The sequence below is a fragment of the Diospyros lotus genome, chromosome 11 (genome assembly GCF_014633365.1).
Source record: "Diospyros lotus cultivar Yz01 chromosome 11, ASM1463336v1, whole genome shotgun sequence".
Classification (NCBI taxonomy): Eukaryota; Viridiplantae; Streptophyta; class Magnoliopsida; order Ericales; family Ebenaceae; genus Diospyros; species Diospyros lotus.
Window position 1 is genome coordinate 7319561 of NC_068348.1, and position 25861 is coordinate 7345421.

The 25861-nt window shown below is 37.1% G+C and overlaps 1 protein-coding gene across 1 annotated transcript; it reads left to right on the forward strand.

The window, feature by feature from the left end:
- Nucleotides 1-18403: 18403 nt before the first annotated feature.
- On the forward strand, nucleotides 18404-21287 carry LOC127813594 (methionine gamma-lyase). The gene is made up of 2 exons (XM_052354635.1): nucleotides 18404-19343; nucleotides 20625-21287. Exons 1-2 carry the CDS (start codon nucleotides 18563-18565, stop codon nucleotides 21200-21202), a joined length of 1359 nt encoding a protein of 452 aa, XP_052210595.1. The 5' UTR covers nucleotides 18404-18562; the 3' UTR covers nucleotides 21203-21287.
- The last annotated feature ends 4574 nt before the right edge of the window (nucleotides 21288-25861 follow it).

Below are 25861 nucleotides of genomic sequence, written 5' to 3' on the forward strand. Positions count from 1 at the left end.
CTCGTTTATGATACACAAAACATCGTTTGAGCATTGGTCGATTCGGAGTAACCGGTTAATCGACCATCAAACCGAGCTTATTTAAAATAACTGAACCGCTAACTGAACTGGTCCTTGCTAACCGAACCCCTAACCGAACCAACATGTGGTTAACTAAACCAGTAACTGAGAATTATTTAACTGAACCGAACTGGCCAATTCGGTAGGTTAGTTTGGTCTAACCGAACCCTTGCACACCCCTAGACTCTATCTCAAACCAGATATGTGAAAAAGATAGTTGGTCTATTTGAAATGAATAATAGAAGACCTATTTCTACCCCTATTCCATCTCATTTTAAGCTTCGTGTTGTTAAGGGGGATATGTCAAAAGAAGAAGAGGCATATATGAGAAAGGTCACATATTCTAATGTTGTAGGTAGCTTAATGTATGCAATGATTGGAACTCGGCCAGATATAACTTATGGAGTAAGCTTAGTTTGCAGATTCATGAGTAAACCCTCCAAAGAACATTGGAGTGCTATTAAATGGCTGCTAAGATATCTAAAAGGCTTAGTGAATATTAAACTAGTGTATAGAACAAATAAAGAAGGTGGAAGCAACATACTAGGATATTGTGACTCTGATTACGTTGTCGATCTTGATAAAAGGAGATCTATATCAAGTTATGTTTTTACCCTTGGAGGAAATCTAGTAAACTGGAAGTCAAATCTCCAGCACATTGTAGCTTTCTCCTCTACTGAAGCAGAATATGTGGCCTTAATCGAAGCCATTAAATAAGCTATGTGGTTACAAGGGATTACTCAAGAATTGGGAATGGTAAAGTCTATACCAAAAGTCTATTATGTGACTCTCAGAGTGAGATACATTTGAGTAAGAATAATGTTTTTCATGAAAGGATTAAGCACATAGATGCCCAGTTACATTTCGTAAGAGATATCATATCAAAGGAATAGGTTAAAGTGGAGAAAAATTCCATTAAAGTGAATCCAACAGATATGCTGACCAAGTCTATCCCTATGTCCAAGTTTGAGCAAGCATTGTCCTTGCTCAATGTGCTCCCTACGTAATTGGGAGACTAAGTAGTGATCCCTAGTTAAATTCAAAATCAACCAATCTTGAATCAAAGTGGATTTTGTTAAGTGTTGATTCAAATTAATTGATTTGTAAATTGTATATATGTATTTTAGGACATTGGCTGGATGAATACCATGTGGCAAGATTATTTGGGGTTTTTTATTTCTGGCCATTGATTTCTTAAGTCAGTCACATGCCTTAGCCCTCATATACATAGCAAAAAGAAAGAGGGATCGTCATTCTTCATGAGATACACAATGAGAGAAAGGCTGAGAACCAAAAACCCTAAATTGATTCATGCATCCTATGGGAAATCGCTTGGTTGTGTGTGAGAGATTGAAAAAGATTGAGAGTGTTGGGTTTGCTCAGGATATTTAGAGCATGTGTACTTTGTTTTCTTATCTTCTTATTTTTGTAAGTATGTTCTGGTTTATTTCTCTGTAATTGGTTTGTAACCCATCTTGTTCTTCATTCTTAGTGGATTGACTAGGGATTGAAACCCTTACCGTGAGTAAGATCCAGTTGCGGGTTCGAACATGTAAGTATTAATGTCCTCTTTGTGTGTGTGCATTGGTGTTTCTTCTTCAGTTCTGGCATTGTTCTTGTTGTGCTTTGCTCTTCTTTGTTGTTGTGTATTGTTTGACACCTACAGGTCCTACATATAAGAAAGTAAAAAAAAAAAATGATTGTGGTCTACTACTATGAATCCCCACAATCCACCCCCCAGGTCATTCGGGTTTAATATTGAATCTGTAAGGCCCCTAGTTTCTCTCACTTTCTCGTTTAGACAAGCTCTGATAATTATAGTGCCCCCATCACCAGAGACCCTGCATTCGATAAATTCGAGAAGGGTCCATTAGAAAAGTGGCATATATGCAAAACCCAATTAGAAGCGTCATGCATATTCCTTGCTATTAACAATGGAAGCCATACTCATACATCATTACTCATAGACATATACATATTAGGGTCAACAAACCCATCATATCTCCTCAGGGGTACAACCTAGAGCATAAACAAAATGTAACTTAGCATTACACATCTTAAAAACACCCCAATGACCTTCCAGTTGAGACGGTTTTGTACACACTTCTACCCCACGCCTCCAACTTCACTTGACTCGTCCATCTCTTTAGCCTTACCCTTACCTGGAATGATGCAAACAAATATGAGGCACAAGACCCAGTAAGTATAACTAAAAGAAAGTAAGCATGAGAATTATAAGTAACGAAAAACAATAAGGATCATGAATAACATTTATGGCACTCATACCACACCTTTTCACGTCACTCTATATGATAAGAAGATGAAACATGCATTCATGCTCATATGTAGTCTTTTAAAACCATAATCATGGGACCGAAATCCAAAACCATGGGACCGAAGTCTATATCTAAGTCGAAGCTTTCTTTATGGATCCCGTCTGCCACGCGCATCATGAAACATTTAGACATTTCAAAATCCTTTTCATGCACATGCTCTATGCATCATCACAACTATGCATATAAAACCTATGCAAAGCAACATCAAACCCTTGCATGTCCCCAATAAAGCATCATTCCCAAAGAAAGATAGGGTGATATAAAACCCTGTTTGAGACTCAGTAGGTATAAATGAGAACCATAAAAAATTATCAGAATAACCTTATAGGCCACATCCAAGCTGATTCTTCCATAATCGAGGATTTACTTAACCCAAACTCAAGAAATCAAGGCATCATAGAAGTAAAGGCAATAGAGTGCTAAAAGCTTGCAAAATAGATAGAACGTGAAGGAAATTGCAAGAAAATAAGAAGAACTTGCAAAAATAGGAAGAGAACTTGCCTTAGATATTTTTCCTTAACCCTTACAATGTACTAGGGTTGCTGATGTCACAACTCAAGCCCCATGCCACAAAAATTTCCCCTAATTTCTTTCCATTTTACTCAGACATCCACCCTATATATACAGGCCATTGCACTTGGAGAAGAAACACTATAGGAGCAATATGGTGGCAGCTTTGGGACAAGTGGCATGGCAAGTCCAACAGGTGGCAGTGGCTAGCAGCTGCGTGGCGGATCAAGGCCGCGCATGGGCACCATCTGACACCCTGAAATGGCGTCGTTTTGGCGCCTGGTTGGGTTTAAAAACCCAACCTTTTTCCTTGCTCGGTCGCGCGTTTGATCCCACGACCTCCCCCTACCTTTTTCCTTACTCGGTCACGAGTTTGATCCCGCGACCTCCCCCTAGCCCTTCACGTTCCCGCACCATCTCTCCTACATGCTCCCTTGATTAAAATAGCGCATAACTTATATTTAAGGTGAGTCAACCACCAATTTTAAAAATTACAATTAAACCCCAATATTTCTAAATAATTGCCAAAATTCCCTCGACCAAAAATATATTAATTTTAACTTGTTTTTACTTATTTTCTCATACATAAATTTACATTAATTCATAAATAAATTGGTCATTACAGAATCTGGATGACATTGGGGCTCAATTGTATACCTTAACAATGTTTCTATTTCAAATACAATCATTGGTGCGAGATAGGTTTAAACTCAAAACTAAATAAGACAAAAATCCTAAAGTAAAATTTCATCCTATTTGTTTAGCAATAGAGGCAGTGACTAATTAAACTTTAAAACTTTTCAAAATAAAGGAAAGATCTCATAATTTTTTAATCTAAAAATTACCCTCTAAACAAATGAGTAAAATAGTCATTATCAATAAAAAAATAAAAAAGTCATCAAACCTACCCAAAAAATAAATGAAGTCATAAAAAATGACTCTTCCCAGCATACTCAGAAAGGTCCACGCGAGCTATTATAATTATATACTTAATGATGTAGCTTAATAAAACAACTAATATGCCCCTCAAAAGAACATAATTTAATATTGCCACGTATCTCAAAATTAGACTAATAATGTGATGACACATTAGACGAATAATGTGATGACACATGACACTTCTTCCAATTCCCAAATTTAGGTTTAAGGAAGTAATTCGAATTCAATTTTCATATCACAGTGTAAAAGGATTCGAGTCAAATCTAACAGATTTAATCTCATTTAAATTCAAACTAGAGATTTCACTATCTGATATGAGAATAATCCTTAAAATTTCAAAGGAGATCTCGAACCTCAACTACCTCAATACCAATTCCAAATAATATCTCATTTCGTTTAGTCTATATAGAAGAAGAATCCTCACAAGTAAAATCATTTAATTATAAATTTTTTTTTATTTTTTTTTACTAACTTAATCATCAAAGTTCATACTAAGAGAACTAACCTTGGCTCACTTTTTGACGAGCACAATCCCCAAAAAATAAATCTCAAAATACAAATTCCGATTGGGTCATACCTTCCATTATCATTTTAAATACGCACTTTAATCATAATTGTGAAATTTAATTGCAACTTAATAACACCTAGAAGGTTGGGTCATACCTTCCATTATCATTTAAAATACGCACGTGATTTATAATTGTGAAATTTAATTGCAACTTAATTAGGGACACCTAGGGTTCACATGTTGACTAACTAGGCAAAAAAGTAATACTATAAACAGATACTCCACCCATATCGCATGCAGAAGGGACAATTAAGATGGAATCCACAATTTTTTTAAGTAATATTTCTATTACAGTGACTTTGTTTTGCCTAATCTTTGCAGGTCTTTTGTAGGACTTGCAGATTCTCTTCTCAGTCAACTCTATGGTTGTTGAGACCATAATGTCAAATTATTTTTATGCAAGTCGAGATAAAATAGTAAAATAAAAATAAATTTTAATTTAAAATTAAACTCAAAATCACCATCCAAAATAGTATGCTTTCATCTATTTATACGATAAAATATTTTTTAAAAAAAATTAAAAATACCATAAAATATTAGTAATATTTTTTTTCAATAACAAGTCCATTTGTACTCATTATAAGAAAATCTTGCTAATAGAGTGTGATACCGATCAAATATTTTTTGATAAGTGTCACACAAATCAAATTATTATACAAAATGATGTCTTCTAAAAATTTATGATCATCAGTAATCAAATACTCAATCTTTTTATCATATGTATAAAATTAAATTAGGCTTGTTGTTGCACGATTACAACAATAAATTTTTAAATAGGAAACTACCGATGGATGACTCATGTATGGCTTATCCGAGCGATGAATGACTCACACAGGGGATGGATGACTCCTTCGAACGACGAATGACTCCTTTAGGCGATGAATGACATACTGGAAAGAAAATCAGTAAGGGACATGAGTGAAAATCCCCATGCAGACCCTCTGATGCTCCAGTCAAACCCTCGTAGAAGTGAAATGCTTGAAGACAAAAAGTAAGTACAAGAGTGAGAGATTGCATGCTGAATAAAGGAGGGGCAACCATGTGTCGAGTGGCCCGATCTACTCGGAAAGAATCTCAAAGGGGCTTTGACTAAGTCTCACGGGGTAAGTTTTTAACCGATTCTCTCAGAAGTGGTGGCATGGGAGTGAAAACATGCAGGCACTCAGACGCGATCGTGGTACTTTCAGTGAACCTCACTCGGAGGTGTGCATGGGCACGGGCGAAGACGACATGGGCGGACAGGTGCATACGGGAGAACGGGGTCGTGCGCACGGGGTCGCCGGCGTGCAGTCCCGCTGGGACGTGGGCTCGGGCATATCGCAGGAGGTCATGGGCGCTACTGCTAGGCACCTCAGGTGACGATCACTAGGGGGGGTGAGCTTTGTGCCCAGGGGTGCCCTCCCCCTGCCAGGCTACAACATGCACATTGCCTGGCCAAGTGCGTCGGAGGGGCCATGCCTTGGGCTTGTCGAGTGGCACTCGAGGGTGCAACCTTTTGCCACCCCCCGAGTGACCCCACTCGAGGTGGCGACCCCCAAGGTGACTCCACCCAATCACCCATGGCTGGCTTTCCATGTGACACACCCTCGAGCCGCCACGTAGCACTTCTCCCTCTTAACTATTTTTTTATTCTTTTCCACATTACTCTAACAATTTGTCAGGCATAACAATTGCACCCTCCCTACTCTTTTTGTCAGGTGTCTCGAGAGGAAAAGTATTTCTCTCACGCTATTACTCTACTTTCATGAGGCCATTTTCATTTTAGAGAATTTTTCTATATCATTCTCCTCCGTCTTAACATCTCTCGTAGTTATCTTTTACACACTGTCTCCCAAGGCCGCCTATAAAAACGAAGACTTGGCCCTTCATTTGACCATTGCGTCAACCATTCTCCCTTAAGAATCCTCTCAAAGTGCCGCAGTATTCCAAATTTTTGCATGGTATAACTCCTCATCCATAGTTTTGTGTCTCCCCTGAGAGATCACCTTCATCCATAGGTACACTTGGATATATTCACCCCCGAATGACCTATAAAACCCAAGCTACAATACTTAGAAGAGAAAAGATCATAGGTAAACCATATTACTTTGAATATTCCACGTTCTTTCAGAGTTTTAACCCACATTTCTTTCTGTAATACCTCTTTCTTTCCGTAATTGACTTGAGCATCAGAGGGTCTTCGCAGGTGGAATCCCCTGTGAGCCTTCTGACCCTTTGTTGGTGGTTTGCAGTTCTTTCTGAAAAAACCTCATCCTTCCCGAGAAGATCCTAGCCCTCTCCAGAGTCACCTGATCACCATTTCGAAAGAAGTCCAAATTCTTTTCGAAGGCCGCCATTTTCCTTTTGGAGAAACGTTTCAAGCTCTCTCCAAAGGCAATCAGCCAAGTCATGGTATTGAAGCCTCATCCTTTCATAATTTTCTTCCCAAAAAACCTCCAATTTCTTTTGAAAAGATGGGTGACCAAGAGGTTCTTTTAGAAAGAACCTCCTTGGTCACCCTTCTTTCCGAAAGAATAGACCATTGATGTGCGTCAGTCTTTTTCGGAGCCTTCACTTCTTTCTAAAAGACATTTCTGTCTGTGACCCAATCTTTTCAAAAACAAGTTCTTTTTGGAAAGAACTCCTTCTGGAAAGGCCATTTTCCACCAAGTAACCTGCAATTCATAGATACCCCACTGTGTTCAAGTATTGCTTAGCAACCCTTCCTACTTCACCAAAATTCTAATTGTTGTATTTTTTGCCACAACAATTATGTGTTGTCTATGGGAAACCAACAGAAATCCAAGATGATAAGAGTCATGAGATCAACTGGCTTGGGCAACCTACTCACCCAAGCACGAAGAAACACCCGTTCCAGAATTGGAACCACTAGAGAGCCCAACCTAGTACCACCTTGACCACCAAGACCTTCGGACCACAACAAATAAGAGAAAATTCACTCAGGACACATGCCCTAGTTGAGAGGCAATCAAATTATAGGACTGGGGAGAATCTAGTTGTTGAGACTGGAAGTAGGGGACAATCAGAGCAGGAAGAAGTACACGTTATTGATTTTGGGGTACATATAGCAAGACAAGGAAGGCACACCTTGCCCCTAGTGCCTGTGGTCCAAGAGCAAGACTCCCTGGGACAATCATCAATTCCTCAAAGAAATCCAACTGTAACCGTAGAGAGACCCCTTAGTCCATTTAAAATTGCACCACCCATGGTGCCACTCACTGATTATGAGCGATTCCATAAGAATTATGAAAAACTGAAGCACAAGAATGAAAAGCTTCAGAATAACAATGAAGAGAACATGAGAAGAATACAGGGGATCACAGCCCTACTACAAGAGATGATACCTAATGTTCACATTCTTCATATGGGACTTAAGGAGGAAGGTGACAAGGACCTTAAAACTATCCCTTGAGAATGGCTTAACAGGGGATAAGGATAGGAACACCAAGGCCAAATAACCGAGCCCTAAGACTGACAGATCCGACAGAGGAATATGATGGGCGGGCTGGGAAAGCTCTTGTGTATGAAGAGATAGCAGAAAGTACCCTCTTTAGGGCCTTTTATGTTCCTCCTCCTCACAGAGAAGAAACAGAGCAAGGGTCGCTTAGCTCAACTAGCATTAAGCGATTCATAGAGGAAGTGTTGAAGTAAAAACAAGTGATGATGATACCCAAGGAAGCTCCTACCAAGGGATTTCCCTTATCTGATTAACTCTTGAGACAGTTAGTAAATCCAGGGTTCAATGTGCCTCAACTATCTATGTATTTTGGGAAGGAAGACCCCAAGAGACATCTACAACATTTCGTAGCCATAATCATGCTACATGGTAGGAACGAGATCACCAAGTGCCGCGTTTTCCCTCTCTACCTAATAAGACAGGCACAGCAATGGTTCACAGAATTACCCATAGAACATATACAATCATTTGAGCAGTTAAAGAAAAAAAATTTGGAGGCATTTTTGGCCTACATACCGAAGAAGAAGAGCCTCATGTATATGATGAGCTTGCAACAGAAGCCCGATAAATCTTTGAAGCAGTATATCAAACAGTTTAAAGTTACAACTCAGGAAGTAAAGGATCTCCCAGTCGGGTTAGCGACATCGGCTCTGCTTAATGCAACTACATTCAGCCCGCACAGAAAATCCCTTGCCTTTTCTGAGCCGAATTCCATGATCGAGATGTTCGCCCGCGCAGAGCAGTTTATTATCTAAAAGGAAATCTTTGACACCTGGGAAGCTAAAAAAAGAGGAAGGCCAAATGATACAAGATTAAATAGAGCAGTGAATATACAATAGAGAAAAGAACCTTCGAAGATGTAGTTTCGTAGCTTCACCCCCCCTCACTGAACCAAGGGCAGATACCCTCTTTTCCATCGCACACACCGGACTTATCAACTTCTCTCCCCATTCTAATGAGCCTATGGGAAGAAACATGGAAGCCTTTTGTAAATTCCCCATGTCCCCGGGACATAGCACAGAGTAATGTAAGGAACTTTGCAATCAAATTGAATAGTTGATTAGACAGGGCAAGCTTGATCGATTCATAGTAAAAAGCCCAAGAATCAGTAAGGCATGAGAGAAGAGCCCAGAAAAGACAATCCGAGAAGTCCTCTCGCCGTAGAAATGATGCCCCAAGAAGAAAGGATAACTAAAAACCTCACCCGGAGGAAGGAGAAAGAAACCCCCAAAGAGAGAAAGCACCCCCGAGTACAGAAAGGAATGGCAACGAGCCTACTATGGAAAGAATACACATGATCTCAAGAGGGGAGAATTTAGCAAGAAATTCTTCCTCTACCAGGAAAGCTTATGCTCGTCAGGCGCTGCATTTGGATTCAGTGGCAAAATTCTAAGAGAATGAGGACCCCATTATTTTCACATCAAGAGATCAAGGAGATGTGTTACTCCTTCACGATGATCCTTTGGTCATCTCTGCAGTTATTGCCAAACACCCAATCGAGAGAATACTAGTGGATAGTGGAAGCTTTGTCAATTTGTTGTACAGGAATTGCTTCAAGAAAATGTATATCGCGCACGATTGACTAAAAACAATCACATGCCCCTGTATAATTTCACTGGAGAAGCAGTTCTTGTGGTCGGGTCGGTCCAATTGCCCATTACCCTAGGAGACTGGCCCCAAGCAATTGCCAAACAGGTCAACTTCATGGTGGTTAAGACTTTTTTCCCCTGCCTACAACGTGATTTTGGGATTTTCCCTCATCAATGCCATGAGTGTGATTATTTCTCCAAGGTATCTATTAATGAAGTTCCCCATGCCATAGAGGGTAGGCTAACTGAGAGGCAACCAGAAATAAGCAAAGGTATGTTATGTAAACTCCACCAAAGGTACCAAGGGAAAAGAGAAGTTGACGACGGGGGAGACGCTAATGATTAGTGAGTATACTCTTGAAGTCGTCAAGCCCCAACCAGTGAAAACACTCAAAGTGATTCCCCTAGAGCCTGGTAATGGTGAAGAGCCAGTGTATGTGGGCAGCCAGCTGGAAGGCTCGAAAAAAAAAAATCGTTGAGTGCTTACGGTCTTATGCCAACATATTATCTTGGAGTCCTATCGATTTACCCGAGATAGATCCTCACATCATAGCACACCATTTAAATGTACGATTGGGAGCACACCCCATTAAGTAGAAGAAGATGCACATAGCGCTAGAGCAACTAAAATACTTGGAAGAGGAAGTCGATAAACTGCTCGAGGCAGGATTTATCAGGAAAGTGCAATACTTGGAATGGCTGGCCAATGTCATAATGGTGAAGAAATCTAACAAAAAATGGCGGGTGTGCAAGGATTTCACTAACCTAAACAAGGCTTGCCCAAAAGATTCTTACCTGCTCCTAAGAATAGACCATATAGTTAACAAGACATCAGGATACACCAAGTTGAGCTTTCTGTATGCGTTCTCTAGGTACCATCAAACTAGCATGCACCCATCGGATGCTGAAAAGACAACCTTCATCATAGAGAAAGGAACCTACTATTATCGAGTAATGCCCTTCAACCCAAAGAACACAGGAGCCACATATCAGTGAATGGTGGACAAGATGTTCAAAGACCTACTGGGGATGTGATGGAAGCATACGTAGATGACATAATAGTGAAGAGTAAGAAGGAGGAGCGACATACCCAGAAATTGGCTAAGGTTCTCACCGTATTGCGAAAAAACAAAATGCACTTCAACCTTAGCAAGTGTTCCTTTGGGGTGAAATCGAGAAAGTTCTTGGGCTACATGATCACTCACTAGGGATAGAGTCCAACCCAGAGAAGGTACAAGCAGTGATCGATATGCAATCCCCCACGTCTGTGAAAGAAGTCCAAATGTTGACTGGCCGCCTAGCAGCTTTGGGGCGATTCCTGTCCAAATCTACTGAATGGAGCCTCTCCTTCTTCAAAGCCCTAAAGGGAGGCAAGAATTTTCAGTGGACCGTCGAGTGTGAGAAAGCTTTCCAGGAATTAAAGGCTTATTTGAAGAAGATACCCTTGTTGACCAGACTAGAAACTTGAGAAAATTTATGTCTATATTTGGGAGTCAGCCACCACGCTATAAGTGTAGTCCTTATCAAACAAGTGGAGCAAGTTTACATACCAGTCTATTACTTGAGAAAAGTGTTACAAGGAGCAGAGTCACGATACCCCTATACTAAAAAAATAGCTTTTGCGTTGGTCACGGCAATGAGGAAGTTAAGACCTTATTTCAGGCTCATGTTGTGACTGTATTGACAAACTAACTGTTGAGACAGATCTTGCAAAATCTTGAGTGCTCGGGGAGGCTAACCAAATGGGCCATTGAGCTTACTGAATACGACATCAATTTTGAGCCTAGGAAGGCAATAAAGGGGAAGCGTTTGCTGATTTCATAGTGAAATGCACACACTCGACTCAAGAAGACACTTCCACCAGTGAATGATTGTTGTTTGTGGACGGAGCATCAAATGCCAAGGCCAGTGGGGTTGGAGTGGTACTGATCTCACCGAAGAAGGAAGTTCTAAAATACTCACGGCGCTTCACTTTCTCGAGTTCCAATAACGCAACGGAGTATGAAGCTTTGCTTGTCGGGATAAGGCTAGCAAAAAAATTAGAAGTCACTCGGATGATAGCCCACAATGATTCCCAGCTGGTCGTTCAGCAATATTAGGGAGTTTATGAAGCAAGAGATCCAGTACTGATGCATGACCTCCAAAAAGTGCTAGACATCGCACATTTCCTTATGCATTTCAAGTTGGTCCAAATAAACTAGTCTCTCAACCATCATGCAGACACTCTATTAAAGTTAGCCTCAACGAGAGGCACGCTAAGAAGGTTGATCCACATGGAAGTGTTGCAACAACCCAGTGTTAATGAGAAAGAGAAATGTGACATGGCGTATTGTATCACGGCTCTCAAGGATTGGAGGACCCCGACATTGAAATACCTACTCAACCAGGAGCTCCCAGAAACTCTGTTAGCAGCGAAATGACTTAAGACAAATTTCGCTCAGTACACAGTGATCGACCAAGAATTATATAAAAGGGGATATTCTATGTCGTTGTTCAAATGTCTAGGACCTAAGGAAGCACATCAAGCTTTAGAGGAAATGCATGAACGAGATTTTAAAGAACACCTCAATAGGAGAGCATTGGCAGGGAAAATCTTGCGTGCTGGCTTTTTTTAGCCCACTTTGAGACAGGACGCAATTAAAAAAGTCCAAACATGTGACAAGTGTTAGAAACATGCTCCCCTGATGGCGAGGCCCCTTGCCCCTATTAAATCGATATTTCAATCACTACCATTTGCACAGTGGGGGCTGGACATACTGGGATCATTCCCGATGGCATCAGCTCAAAGGAAATTCTTATTGGTAGCCATGGATTATTTTACGAAGTGGGTGGAAGCGGAACCTCTAGCAACCATAACCAAAAAGAAAGTAGAAGGGATGGTATGGAATGACATAATTTGTCGTTTCAATGTTCCCCACAAATCCGCCAGCCAAGCCACAGTATCAAAGCCTCATCATTTCAGAATTTCCTTCCTAGAAGACCTCCAATTTCTGTCGAAAGGAACCTCTTTAATCACCCCTCTTTCTGAAAGAACAGACCAGCAGTGCACGTCACCTTCTTTCCAGAACCCTCACTTCTTTCGGAAAGACCTTTCCTTCCGTGACCTAATCCTTTCGAAAAGAAGTTCTTCTCGAAAAGAACTTCTTCCAAAATGGCCATTTTTCACCAAGTAACCTACAATTTGTAGATACCCCCACCATGTTCGAATCTTACCTAACAGCCCTTCCTACTTCACCAAAATTCTAATTATTGTATTTTTTGCCACAACAGTAAAATTTTAGGATTTAGAGTTAATAGTAACCACCTCAAGTTTGTGAAATGTACCGAGCCTAGTTGCAACGCATGTGAGTTCATGTGGGAGATGTCTACCTCTAATGGTAGTTAGTCACAACCATTTGAAATTTTGAGCTTCCTTATTGAAGCCATTCTGATGTAGAGGGCTTTCGGCAAGGCAGTATGAGAAAATGAAGGATTAAGTAAAGCTAAAGGGAGATCGAAGGGTTTCATGTGAAGATGGAGAGCAATGAACAAACCTCTAAATCGAAATACACATCTAAAATAATAAGATCAAGTGATCAACGTAGAGAAATCCCAAAATTACAAATAACAATTTTTTTTACAAATAATAACTTTTTTATTTTTATCCTAATTTAAAAATATCTGAATCAAAAGTTTGAAATTTAAGAGATTTACAGTCAATTTATCCTAAAATAAAAACAAAATGAGGATAAATATAATTATAAAATTATTTTCATTACCTAATTTTTATTTTTTAGAAAAAATTGGTAAAAACAGTATTTTGACTAGTTGCCATTTGAGGTTGCCCTTCAGAAGCTCGAAAATGGTGTCCAGATTCATTGTATGAATTCCATTTATAGAAACCAAGCAAGGTAATTCATTAGATAAGTTTTAAAATATGAAAAATGTTATTTGTACTCCTAGCGACGATCGACGCGTGAGAGGCAAGGCGATGAGGGGATGGCGATGTTGGGCGATTACTGGAGGCAACTATGGGAAGGGGGGAAAGAGGATAGAGCAAGCGGTCATGGGTCGCTAAGTGGGGAAAGTAAATTTGCAAAGTGGAGAAGAGTATTTTCGTCATTTTGATATGTGTATTCATAATTTATTCAAACAAAAATGTTGGCCTTAGAAAAGAAAAGAAAATAGATGATAATAGTAGTGTTGATTGATTTAAAATATTTATATTTTATCAATTTAAATGCTTATTCTTGTCTAGAAATTAAATGCAAAAATAATATATTGCAAAAGATTAAAAAAAAGTTACCATTTGGATTGATAAATGATTACCACATAGATTTCGTATTAGATACAATGTAGATTCATCATTCTGATTAGATTAAATTAAATTATTAAACTATCTTTTTTGGATTAAAATATTTCCAAACGAGTCCTTAAATTTTGTAATTTGGCCGAATATCATCTCTTATCTCTATCTATTGATGGGTCGAAGATTCAAAATTCTATATAACATAGGCAGCCCCTCTCCGCCTCTACACCTCTCACTCCTAAACCTCTATTATTGTCGTTGCTGATAAGGCTTCCCCCCCCCCCCCCCCCCCTCCCATCTCTCTCTGTAAAAGTAGCCTTTTTGCATGGAAATCTGAAGGAAATGATTTACATGGAGCAGCCTATGGGTTTTGTTAAAAAGGAAACTGAGAGCTTGGTATGTCAACTGCAAAGTTCATTATGTATGAAGGGATAAGAGATTTGATGAATTTAGGTTAAGAAAAGGATATAATAGATTCAATTGTGGCCATTGTGTATACTACAAGCAGTTAAGAGGAAATTAGTTTATATATCTACTGATTTATGTAGATGATATGTTTATTGCTTGTAAAGATAAAGGAGAAATTGAAAAGTTGACAAAGGCTTTGACTTTGGAATTTGAAATGAAAAATTTAGGGGCAGTCAAAAGAATTCTAGATACAGATATTGAGAGAAATAGAAAGGAAGGCACTCTGACTCTATCTCAAATAGGATATGTGAAAAAGATAGTTGGCCTATTTGAAATGAATAATAGTAAACATATTTCTACCCCTATTTCATCTCATTTTAAGCTTTGCGCTATTAAGGGGGGATATGTCAAAAAAAAAAAGAGGTATATATGAGAAAGGTCACATATTCTAATGTTGTAGGTAGCTTAATGTGTGTCATGATTGGAACTTAGCCAAATACAGCTTATGGAGTAAGCTTAGTTAGCAGATTCATGAGTAAACCTTCCAAAGAACATTGGAGTGCTATTAAATGGCTACTAAGATATCTAAAAGGCTCGTTGAATATTAAGCTAGTGTATAGAACAAATAAAAAAGGTGGAAGCAACATACTAGGATATTGTCACTCTAATTATGTTGTCGATCTTGATAAAAGGAGATTTATATCAGGTTATGTTTTTACCCTTGGAGGAAATCTAGTGAATCTAGTCAAATCTCCAACACATTGTAGCTCTCTTCTCTATTGAAGCAAAATATGTAAGCTTAACTGAAGCCATTAAAGAAGTTGTGTGGTCACAAGGGATTGCTCAAGAATTAGGAATGGTAAAGTCTATACCAAAAGTCTATTATGTGACTCTCAAAGTGCGATACATTTGAGTAAGAATAGTATTTTTCATGAAAGAACTAAGCACATAGATGCCTAGTTACACTTCATGAGAGATATCATATCAAAGGAATAAGTTAAAGTGGAGACAAATTCCATTAATGTGAATCCAATAGACATGCTAACCAAGTCTATCCCTATGTCCAAGTTTGAGCAAGCATTATCCTTGCTCGATGTGCTCCCTACGTAATTGGGAGACTAAATAGTGATTCCTAATCAAATTCAAAATCAACCAATCTTGAATCAAGGTGGATTTTGTTAAGTGTTGATCCAAATTAATTGATTTGTAAATTGTATATATGTATTTTAGTACATTGGCTGGATGACTACCATGTGGCAAGATTATTTGGGGTACAAGTTCCGGTTGGGTCAGTCCTACCATTATCATTTAAAATACGCACGTGATTTATAATTGTGAAATTGAATTGCAACTTAATTAGGGACACCTAGAGTTCACATGTTGACTAGGCAAAAAAGTAATACTATAGACAGATACTCCACCCATATCGCATGCAGAAGGGACAATTAAGATGGAATCCACAATTTTTTTAAGTAATATTTCTATTACAGTGACTTTGTTTTGCCTAATCTTTGCAGGTCTTTTGTAGGACTTGCAGATTCTCTTCTCAGTCAACTCTATGGTTGTTGACACCATAATGTCAAATTATTTTAATGCAAGTCGAGATAAAATAGTAAAATAAAAATAAATTTTAATTTAAAATTAAACTCAAAATCACCATCCAAAATAGTATTAATATTTTTAAAAATTAAAAATATCATGAAATATTAGTAATATTTTCTTTCAATAACAAGTCCATTTATACTCTTTACAAGAAAATCATGTCATATAATGTGATTTGCCCGCCAGTGAGGAGATGGCCCCGCGTGCATGGGCCCATGCCCATCTCACTGGCGGACAAATATTATGTTGCCCTGCCAATAGGCAATATAGCATTGCTGTATAGTGTGATACCGATCAAATATTTTTTGATAAGTGTCACACAAATCAAATTATTATACAAAATAATGTCTTCTCATAATTTATGATCATCTATAAGCAAATACTCAATTTTTTTATCATATTTATAAAATTAAATTAGGCTAATGCCTCATATGTTTAGTCTAAGTTCGAGGAACCTTTCACTTACTTTGAAAAATTATAATAATTTTTTATGTAATTATAGAAGGTAAAATAATTTTATTAATTTCTCTCTCTTTTTTCTCCTTTCCAAATTATAAGAAAGTAACAAAAAAAAAAAAAGTAAAAATGTGTAGCTTAACAATGTTACGATTTCAAATACAACCCCAAGATCATTGGGATTTAATATTGAATCTCAAAGACATTGGGGTTCAGTTGTGTAGCTTAACAATGTTGCGATTTCAAATACAATCATTGATGTGAGATAGGTTGAGACTCAAAAACTGAATAAGACAAAAACCCTAAATTGAAATTTTAGACTGTGTTGTTTTTGTTATTTTTTTGGTCATTTTTAATTTTTAATTTTCTAAAACAATAAAAATGTGTTTACTTTGTTATTTTCAAAAATGTATTTTTAAAAATAAAAAAAATTATAAAGAAAACCTAAAATAACAAGTAATTATTTTAGTTGTTTTCAGCCAAAATAATCTCTAAGTCCAAAATATGGAAAACATAATTCATTTTTCATGTTTTGACTATAAAAAAGAAAAGGGAAAAAATAATTTTAAATTTTAAAAATAAAATTATATATTTATTTAAACTTTAAAAAATGTAATATATCTATATTATAATTAAAAATATAAGATAACATGTAGTATATTATTAAATATATTACATATACTATATATAATAATATTTAATATAAATTATCACTCAGATGTCAATAATTTATTAATTAAATTTATTATTTTATTTTAATAGTAAAATTTTATTAAAAAAAAGTTAATTTTATCATTTAATAATCAAATTCATCGAATAAAATATCATAAAATAATTTTTCTCAAAATTCTAAAATAAACGCATTTTTTAACTTTTTATTTTAAGAAATAACTTTTTAAAATGACAAAAGGAACATGTTTTTAATTTTTTAAAAATATACTATCAAACATAAAAACTGAAAATTAAAAACGCAAAGAGAATATAACCTTAAGATTTAGAGTATCAAGAACCACCCCTAGTGTGTGAAATGCACTGAGCATGGTTGGAACCCATGTAAGGTTGTGTGGGAGATGCCAACCTCTAATGACAATTCGTCGCAACCATTTGAAATTTTGAGTTTCCTTATTCGAGCCATTTCGATGTAAAGGGATTTCGATAAGGCGATATGAGAAAATAAAGGATTAGTAAAGTAAAATGAGAGACTGAAGGGTTTCATGTGAAGATAGAGAACAATGAACAAACCTCTAAATTGAAATACACATCCAAAATAATAAAATGAAGTGATTAACCTAAAGAAATTTCAAAATTACAAATAATAATTTTTTATTTTTATATTAATTTAAAAATATATGAATCGAAAGTCTAAAATTTAAGAGATTTACGGTCAATTTATCTTAAAATAAAAAATAAGGATAAATATAATTATAAAATTATTTTCATTACTTAATTTTAATTTTTTAGAAAAAGTTGGTAAAAATAGTATTTTGACTGGTTGCCATTGGAGGCTGCCCTTGAGAAGCCTGAAAATGGTGTCCAGATTCATTGTATGAATTCCATTTATGTAAACCAAGCAAGATAATTAGATAAGTTTTAAAATATAAAAAATACTATTTGGACTCCTTAGCGATAATTAGGCGAGGTGACGAGGGGATGGCGAAGTCAAATAGTTGCTAGAAGCAGCCATAGATGAGGAGAAGAGATGAGAGAGCGGGCAGTCATGGGTCACTAGATGAGAAAAGTAATTTCGTAGAGATGAGAGTGATATTTTTGTCATTTTAATATATATATATATATATTTTTTAGGTCAAATAGTACAAGTAGCCTAATTCTTGAAATATTTATAATTTATTCAAACAAAAATTTTGGCCAAAGAAAAGAAAATAGATAGTAGTGTTGATTGATTTAAAATATTTATAATTTATCAATTTAAATGCTTATTCTGATCTAGAATTTAAATACAAAAATAATATATCTCAAAAGATTTAAAAAAAAAAAAGTTACCATTTGCATTGATTAATGATTACCACATAGATTTCGTATTAGATGCAATGTAGATTCATCATTCTGATTAGATTAAATTATTAAACTATCTTTTTTGGATTAAAATATTTTCAAACCAGTCCTTAAATTTTGTAATTTGGCCGAATATCATCTCTTATCTCTATCTATTGATGGGTCGAAGATTCAAAATTCTATATAACACAAGCAGCCCCTCTCCGCCTCTCCACCTCTCGCTCCTAAACCTCTATTATCGCCGCCGATAAGGCTTCCTCCCATCCTCTCTCTATCTCTCTCCCTCTCTGTCTCTGTGTAAATCTCTCCATTTTTTTCTCTCCCTAGAATCTTTTAATGGCTGAAACGGGCGTTCGCGATGTGAATGTTTTGTCGGCGAAGAAGCGAGGAGGTTCGGACGATTTCGAAAGGGAAGATTACGTCGCCGCCAAGAAGGTCTTGGCGACGATGCCGCCGTCGTGGGAGGATCCCCAGGCGGCGCTGGCCAATTCCCGCCACGAGTTTGGCGAGCACGGCGGCGTGAACATGTCGATCGAGGCCTCCGCCACATTCACCGTCATGGAGTCGGAGACCATGCGCCGGATGTTCACCGGCGAATTGGGCCCCGACCGTGACTTCTTCATCTACAGCCGCCACTTCAACCCGACGGTGCTCAACCTCGGCCGCCAGATGGCCGCTCTGGAGGGCACCGAGGCCGCCTACTGCACCTCCAGCGGCATGTCCGCCATCTCCGCCGTCCTGCTCCAACTCTGCAGCAGCGGCGGCCACATCGTGGCGTCGCGGACGCTCTACGGCGGCACGCACGCCTTGCTCAGCCATTTCTTCCCTCGCGCGTGCAACATAACGACGTCGTTCGTGGACCTGAAGGATCTGGATATGGTGGAGGCGGCGATCGTGGAGGGGAAGACCAAGGTGCTGTATTTTGAGGCGATGTCAAATCCAACTCTGGCGGTGGCGAACGTGCCGGAGCTCTGCCGGATCGCGCATGAGAAGGGGGCGACAGTGGTGGTGGACAACACGTTTTCGCCGATGGTGATGTCGCCGGCGAGGCTGGGCGCAGACGTGGTCGTTCACAGCATCTCCAAGTTCATCAGCGGCGGGGCCGACATCATTGCTGGTACGCTTGCGTTCCTCCGCTCTTGTTACCGTACACGTGTCCTCGTATTAGCATGCACGCCTGTCCAAACGTATTAGCCCCTCCTTTTTGGGAAAAAATAAATAAATAAATTAGTTTTTCTTTTTGATATAAAAACCCGAAAAGTCTCTCTCTCTCTCTCACAGTAATACTTTTACTATATTTGATAAATATTAAGTAAAATAATATTTTAATGTATTTTATTTATTTATAAAATAGTAAAAGTGAGTGATTTTTACTTTAGTACAAAATAGTATATATTGTGAATATGTGGGGAGGCTGGGGCAGATACAGGATGGGATCGGTGGTGATTTTACTCTTTTTTTTCTCTCAAATAATTTAAATCATATAAAAAATTTGAGAAAGGACTTAGGCTACGACCCCTAGATCCACCCCTGTGGGGATGTACAGGGAAACTTTTTAAGAACGTCTTTTTAGTATTTTTGAATTATTAAAAATTATTTTTAGATCATTTTTATAATTTAAAAAAAAATTAACTATTTCATATTATTAAAAAAATATCGATTTACTAATAGAGATAAATTCCTTTCGTTTCTAATTTGAAATTTTTAATTTTTATTAGAATTTATTTTTAAAATTTATTTGAATACATTATAGAATTTATGTTTATTTTTAAATTAAATAATTACTTTTTATAATTTTTATACTAAAAATTATATTTACAAAAAAATATTATATATTTTTTTTATTTACATATTTGTCCAATATTTCATTTTTTACTTTTTTAAAAAAAATAATACTTTTTATTTTTATTTAAAATAGTATATATTTCTTATTTTTATTACCACAGCTGGGCAGAAGGGCAGCGAAAATAGGGCGGGGCAGGGGAATCACATGTATGATATGTTATTTATTCCGCTTTTTTAATATATAATCTTAAGTCCGAAAATTCTTATATTTTGTAAATTGAAAATAAAGCTTATTTATAAAAGTAACCCTTGGCAACACGAAGTGAAACTACACGAAATAAGAATAAAATCACTAAAAGAAACTTACTATTTGAATTACAAGAGAACATTGGGTCGGGACACCTTTTAAGGCTATATGATGCCAAAAGGTTACTCATTGTTGTCACGTGGCGAAAGCGTGGATGCATCTCGTGATTCCATCACGTGGAAGTAATAGAATTTATCTGTCACACACGCTAGTCCATTTTTTTCTAGAGTTTTAGTTTGCTACATTGGGTGTAAGATAACAGAGCATGTATTGGTACGATATAGAGTGATTTTGATGTCCTGGCAGGTGCTGTTTGTGGGCCGGCAAGCCTTGTGAACTCGATGATGGACCTGCACCAAGGGGCGCTGCTGCTGCTTGGCCCAACAATGAACCCCAAGGTGGCCTTTGAACTGTCGGAGAGAATTCCCCACCTGGGCCTCCGGATGAAGGAGCATTGCCACCGGGCCTTGACCTTCGCCACCCGGATGAACAAGATGGGCCTCAAGGTCATCTACCCGGGCCTCGACACCCACCCCGACCACGCCGTCTTGAAGTCCTTGGCCAACAAAGACTACGGCTACGGCGGCCTGCTCTGCCTGGACATGGAGACCGAGGAGCGGGCCAACCGGCTCATGAACCACCTCCAGAACTTCGCCCAGTTCGGGTTTATGGCGGTTAGCCTGGGCTACCACGAGACCCTCATGTCGTGCTCCGGCAGCAGCACCAGCAGTGAAATGAACGCCGAGGAGAAGGCGCTTGCCGGCATTTCACCGGGCCTGATAAGGATGTCAGTTGGGTACAGTGGGACTCTGGAGCAGAGATGGAGCCAGTTTGAGAAGGCCCTCGCCAGAATCCAGGACTCCAGTTTGTTCCCAAAGGCTTGAAGCTTTGTCTTTTAAGGCACTTAATATACAACCCCCCCCCCCCCCCCCCCCCCCCCCAAAAAAAAAAAAAAAAGAAAAACTAAAACCAGCTTTTATGTTAAAATACAGTTATCGTGACCCAACTATGGATGTATTTATCAGAACGCTTGTAGTGTAGTTGTTGTTGGATGCTGCCTGGCATTTGATGGATCTATTGTGCTTATTAATAATGGTTTGAATTAGCCGCATGTACATGTTAATAATAGCATTGCAGAGCTTGAAATTTGGTTTTGTTGGTTTTGGATTATTGTCTCTGCCACAACTTAAAATGAACCTTTTTCCCTTCTCGTGTAGCTTAACTAAATTATCAGCGTTTAACCATCCACTGATTAGGCAACAAATTAAGCTCATTGCCCGTTTAGTTCGCTCAAAGGCAATGAGAATCGCCCGATTTAGGGAAATTTTTAAAGGGTCAAGTAATGTTTGAACGGGTTGAATTTTTTATGTGTTAGAAATTGTTCCTTTCAACCTAACGAGGTTGGTAAGATTGGCTGCAATGGTAGCAAAATGTTGCGGTTTGGCGAGAGTGGCTAGCGCTTGCAAACACTTCGACGCTCAAGTCAGTGAGAGTTCAAGATAACAGAGTATGGGTAAGCCTTGTAAAGAATATATCTTAACCTGTGATTAGACTGGTTTATATAGAGATGAATGTGCCTTGAGTGTCATCGACCGTCTTCAGAGGATAGAGGGTCGAGATACACAATAGTGATAGAGATTATTTTTGAGGATCTTGGATTCGATGAAAATTACGAGCTGATGAGGATCAGCATGCGAGTTACTCGAAGTTGATAAGATCTATTACTAACGCGAGGATCTCATCTTAAATGAAAAGATTATCCAAGCTTCTTGGGCTGAGATTTGGTCTAGGGAGTTTCTACTTTTCAAATCATTAAATGCTATTTAGACAACATAAACTTTCTTCTATGAATTAATAAATATTGTTTAATGTTATTAGAAACAAAAAATGACAATTGTGAAACCAAATGGATCATTCATTTTGAAATTTGCGAAGTCAGTTAACATTAAGTGTAGAAAATCTATACATAGGAGAAGAAGCTGTTTGAAGAATGCTACACCTGAACTACACATGTTATACTACTTCAATCAAGCTTCACGAGCCCTCCTTATTCTATAATCTTGCTTCTCATAAGCTATTCATTCTAATATATTTATGTGAGAAAATATTCAAAAATGAGTCTCATTTTAAATCTTGTAACTCCCTCATTCAAGAGAAGAGTTTTTGTGCTTACTATTTCATTCATCATTCTCTTGAACTGTTTTTCACAATCTATTGTGAACTTGTTAAAGGTTATGTTTTATCCTTCAAAGGTAATGGTTTTGGCTTAGCTTATTTGAAAAGCAAATGTGTAAAGGTTAAACATTGTCCTATGAAAATATTATGGTTATGGTTGAGCCCTTCATAAAAAGTCAAAATGTAAAGGTTTGTAATGAGCCTACTAAAATTACAAGATAACAGAAAACACAAGTGGATGCGGTTAAAAAATCATTGATTGTGAATCAATGTAGTGGATTAGGCAATTGAGGCTGAACCATTTTACATCTCGTGTACTGTTCTCTTCATTTTTAATTACAAGCATTACTCTTTTATTTCTCTTTCAGTCAAGTTTTTATTTATAAAAGAGTGAAAAAACATAATTCACCTCCTCATAAGCTAATTTTTTGTTCAATCCCTAACATTATGTAGCCTGTGTCATATCAAATTTACATTGTACTAAAGATTTCATTAGTCCTAATCTACTTTATGCTAGTTGTTAGTTCTTCTTTTTGCTTCTCCTCTATCTTCTCCTTAGTCTTTTTTTTGCCTTTTCTTTTTATCCTCGTTCCTTTTCTTTTTTAGTTTCTCATTCTTCTTCTCATGTCCTGCATTCTTCTTCTTCTTCTTCTTCTGTAACCGTCCTAGTAGACATTTGAGAGATTGACTTGAATCTTCTAAGTCCGTGTAGAGCTGATTGTTACCTCAATCAACTCTTTTTCTACTTTATTCACCCGCTCTATTAATGTTTCTTGGTTGGAGAGTATAGTAGTGATTGATTGGATCACAAAAATCATTTAAGGACATCTTTGTCATACCAGGAGCAAAGAGTAGGAGTTGGAGGATTTTGAGGATGAGAAGTAGAGGCTTGAGCTAGAGAAGGAGAATATGTTGTAAAGGACCAACTTCTTGTCGTGGAGGGATATTTCCCTCTGGTTGTGCACTTATTAATCAAAATTATTTTTATTTAAGAAAGTACATTTTTGTTGAAATTCTTGTTGAAGAGGTAAAAGAAGAAATTGGCATGTGTCAATATGGGAGCTTGCCAAGTGACAGCTCCCCTGTGTTAGGAGATGTATATTTTTCAGAGATATTATAATTATAATTTATTTTTTACTTTTTAAGAAATATTTTTGTAATTAAAATATTTTTCTATAGTTAAAAAATAGTTTTTCTATTTAGAAATATATTTTGTGTAAAAAACAAAAGAGGAGGGAGAGAAAGAAAGGTAAATGAGTTATTTTATCCTAATTTTAGGTATGAGGGAAGTTGTTGTAACTTTTAAAATATAAAGTGTAATTTATGCAATTAAAACAAATGTTAAGGTGATTATTTCAATTTTATGAGAAATATTAAACCACTATATGGAGGTGTCAAATGGGTGGGTTAGACCACATTAGCCCACCCCTCACTTGGCCCCTATTTTGGTGAATCAAATCAAGTTCAATCATTTTTAAAATAGATCAAAGTGACTTATGTTAGGAAAAAAAAAAAAAAAGAACTTAGCTATTAGGTTATTAATTAAAGGGTCAGGTTAGGCGGGTCCAAGTTATAGGACAAAAGGATTGTGTCATGTGTCGAGTTGCGGATGGTTCTAGTGGGCTAAATTATTGGGCCAAATGGGTCACATTATGTAAATTAAAAAATATTTTTTTAAAAATATTTTGTTATTATTTTAAAATATAAAACTTGTTAAAAAATATAAATAAAAATATTTCAGACACCTTTTTATTTGTTGGCAAAAATTTAATAAACTTCCAACCATTTTAAAAGTCCATATTTTTTCAATTTTAAAATTTAAATCATAAATTTCATAATGATTTGTATTTATTTTATTTATAATAATTTTACTTAACATCCAAATTAATGGGTTATGTTATCTCGGATTGCGAGTGGCTTACCCTTAATCTGGCACCATCTTGTATTCTTGAGTTAGGAGATAACTTTTAAGGGTAAATCATGTTAAATGTCACTCAATTTTGGTTTCTTTTCTATTTTGGTCACTCATATTCAATTCTTTATTTTGTGATAACCAAAGTTTGAAATATTTTACAATATAATCACATTTAAGATTTTTCATTGAGTCCCTCGCTAGAGTAGGTAATATGGTGTTGATGTGGCAAAGAAGCCAAGTTACATACTGATTGTGCAATAACAATCAATCAAAACCTACCACGTGTCACAACCAAAACTCTCATAAAACCCTTTCTCCTCCCCCTCTCTCTTCGTTCTCGCCGGCGCATATATCCTCATTCTAGTCGCCATTGCAATTGCCGCCGGTAGCCTCTAACGCAATCGCCTCTACTTTTATCGTCGTCCACTATTGTTGTCTCCGTCGCCATCAACATTTTTGGTCACTGTTCACCTTTATTGTAGCCATTGTCAAAGTCTCCATAATCGTTTGTCGTTGTCGCTGCCATCAAAGCTTCTATTCAACACTATTATAGCCAACGTTGAAGCCTCAATGTTGTTCGCTTGCGCTGCTACCACCGCCTCCATCGCCATTCGCTTGCACTTCGTCAATACAACCAATGTCGCTATTGGCGTTCGCCTCCGACTACTTCGCCACCTATTGCTTCGCCGTTGCCTCCGTTTCTGGTGACCCGTTGTTTTTCTCCCGTCGACACTTCATCACCGAGCATTAATGTATTGTACTTTTTATTTTTTAATCTTTTGTTCAAAAAATTAAGAGTAACTAGTTACAAACTATTTCTTTATGTTTTTGGCTTAAAAATATAAAAAAATGAAAAGAGTACTGAGAAAAAATTAATTTTTTTTATATAAGACTCTATCTTAAGTTATATTGTTAGAAGACTTTTTAAGTTTTTGTTTGATAAATTAAAAGTGTTATGTGAAGCAAATTTGATTTGTTAATATAACTGAGGCGACTTACATATTTGACAAAATTAATGATGTCTGATACAAAATAATTACTTGAGCTTCTGAGTGTATGAGTCAATCCATACACTCGATCTCCTATCAAAGTGTTTTCCCTCAAAATGATTTATGAAATCAACCAAGATGTTGAGGGCAATTTTTAGCAATTTTTGTACTATAAAAGTCGGCATAAACTTATAATTTCAAAAAAGAGGCGCATTTAACCAGCCACATGTGTATATATATGAACACAAACAGTATATATATGTAGAAAATGCAAAATCAAAAGCTAACAAAATTTCTTCCTTTTCAATCTCACTCAGTTTACAAGCTGGGATGCGCACAATGTTTTTGGTTAGTCTAATAAGTACTATATCAATTAATAAGACAAACAGCTAACTGCCTGCACAAATTAAGAAGTCGGATGAGTAATATGTCGGTATCAATTCGATAAGTTACGAGTTCGATTC

Excerpts from the sequence above, each read along its gene's own strand:
- LOC127813594 (XM_052354635.1), top strand. The coding sequence starts at position 18,563 with ATGGCTGAAACGGGCGTTCGCGATGTGAATGTTTTGTCGGCGAAGAAG. Across the intron at positions 19,344-20,624 it reads CGGGGCCGACATCATTGCTG|GTGCTGTTTGTGGGCCGGCA; the intron begins GTACGCTTGCGT and ends ATGTCCTGGCAG.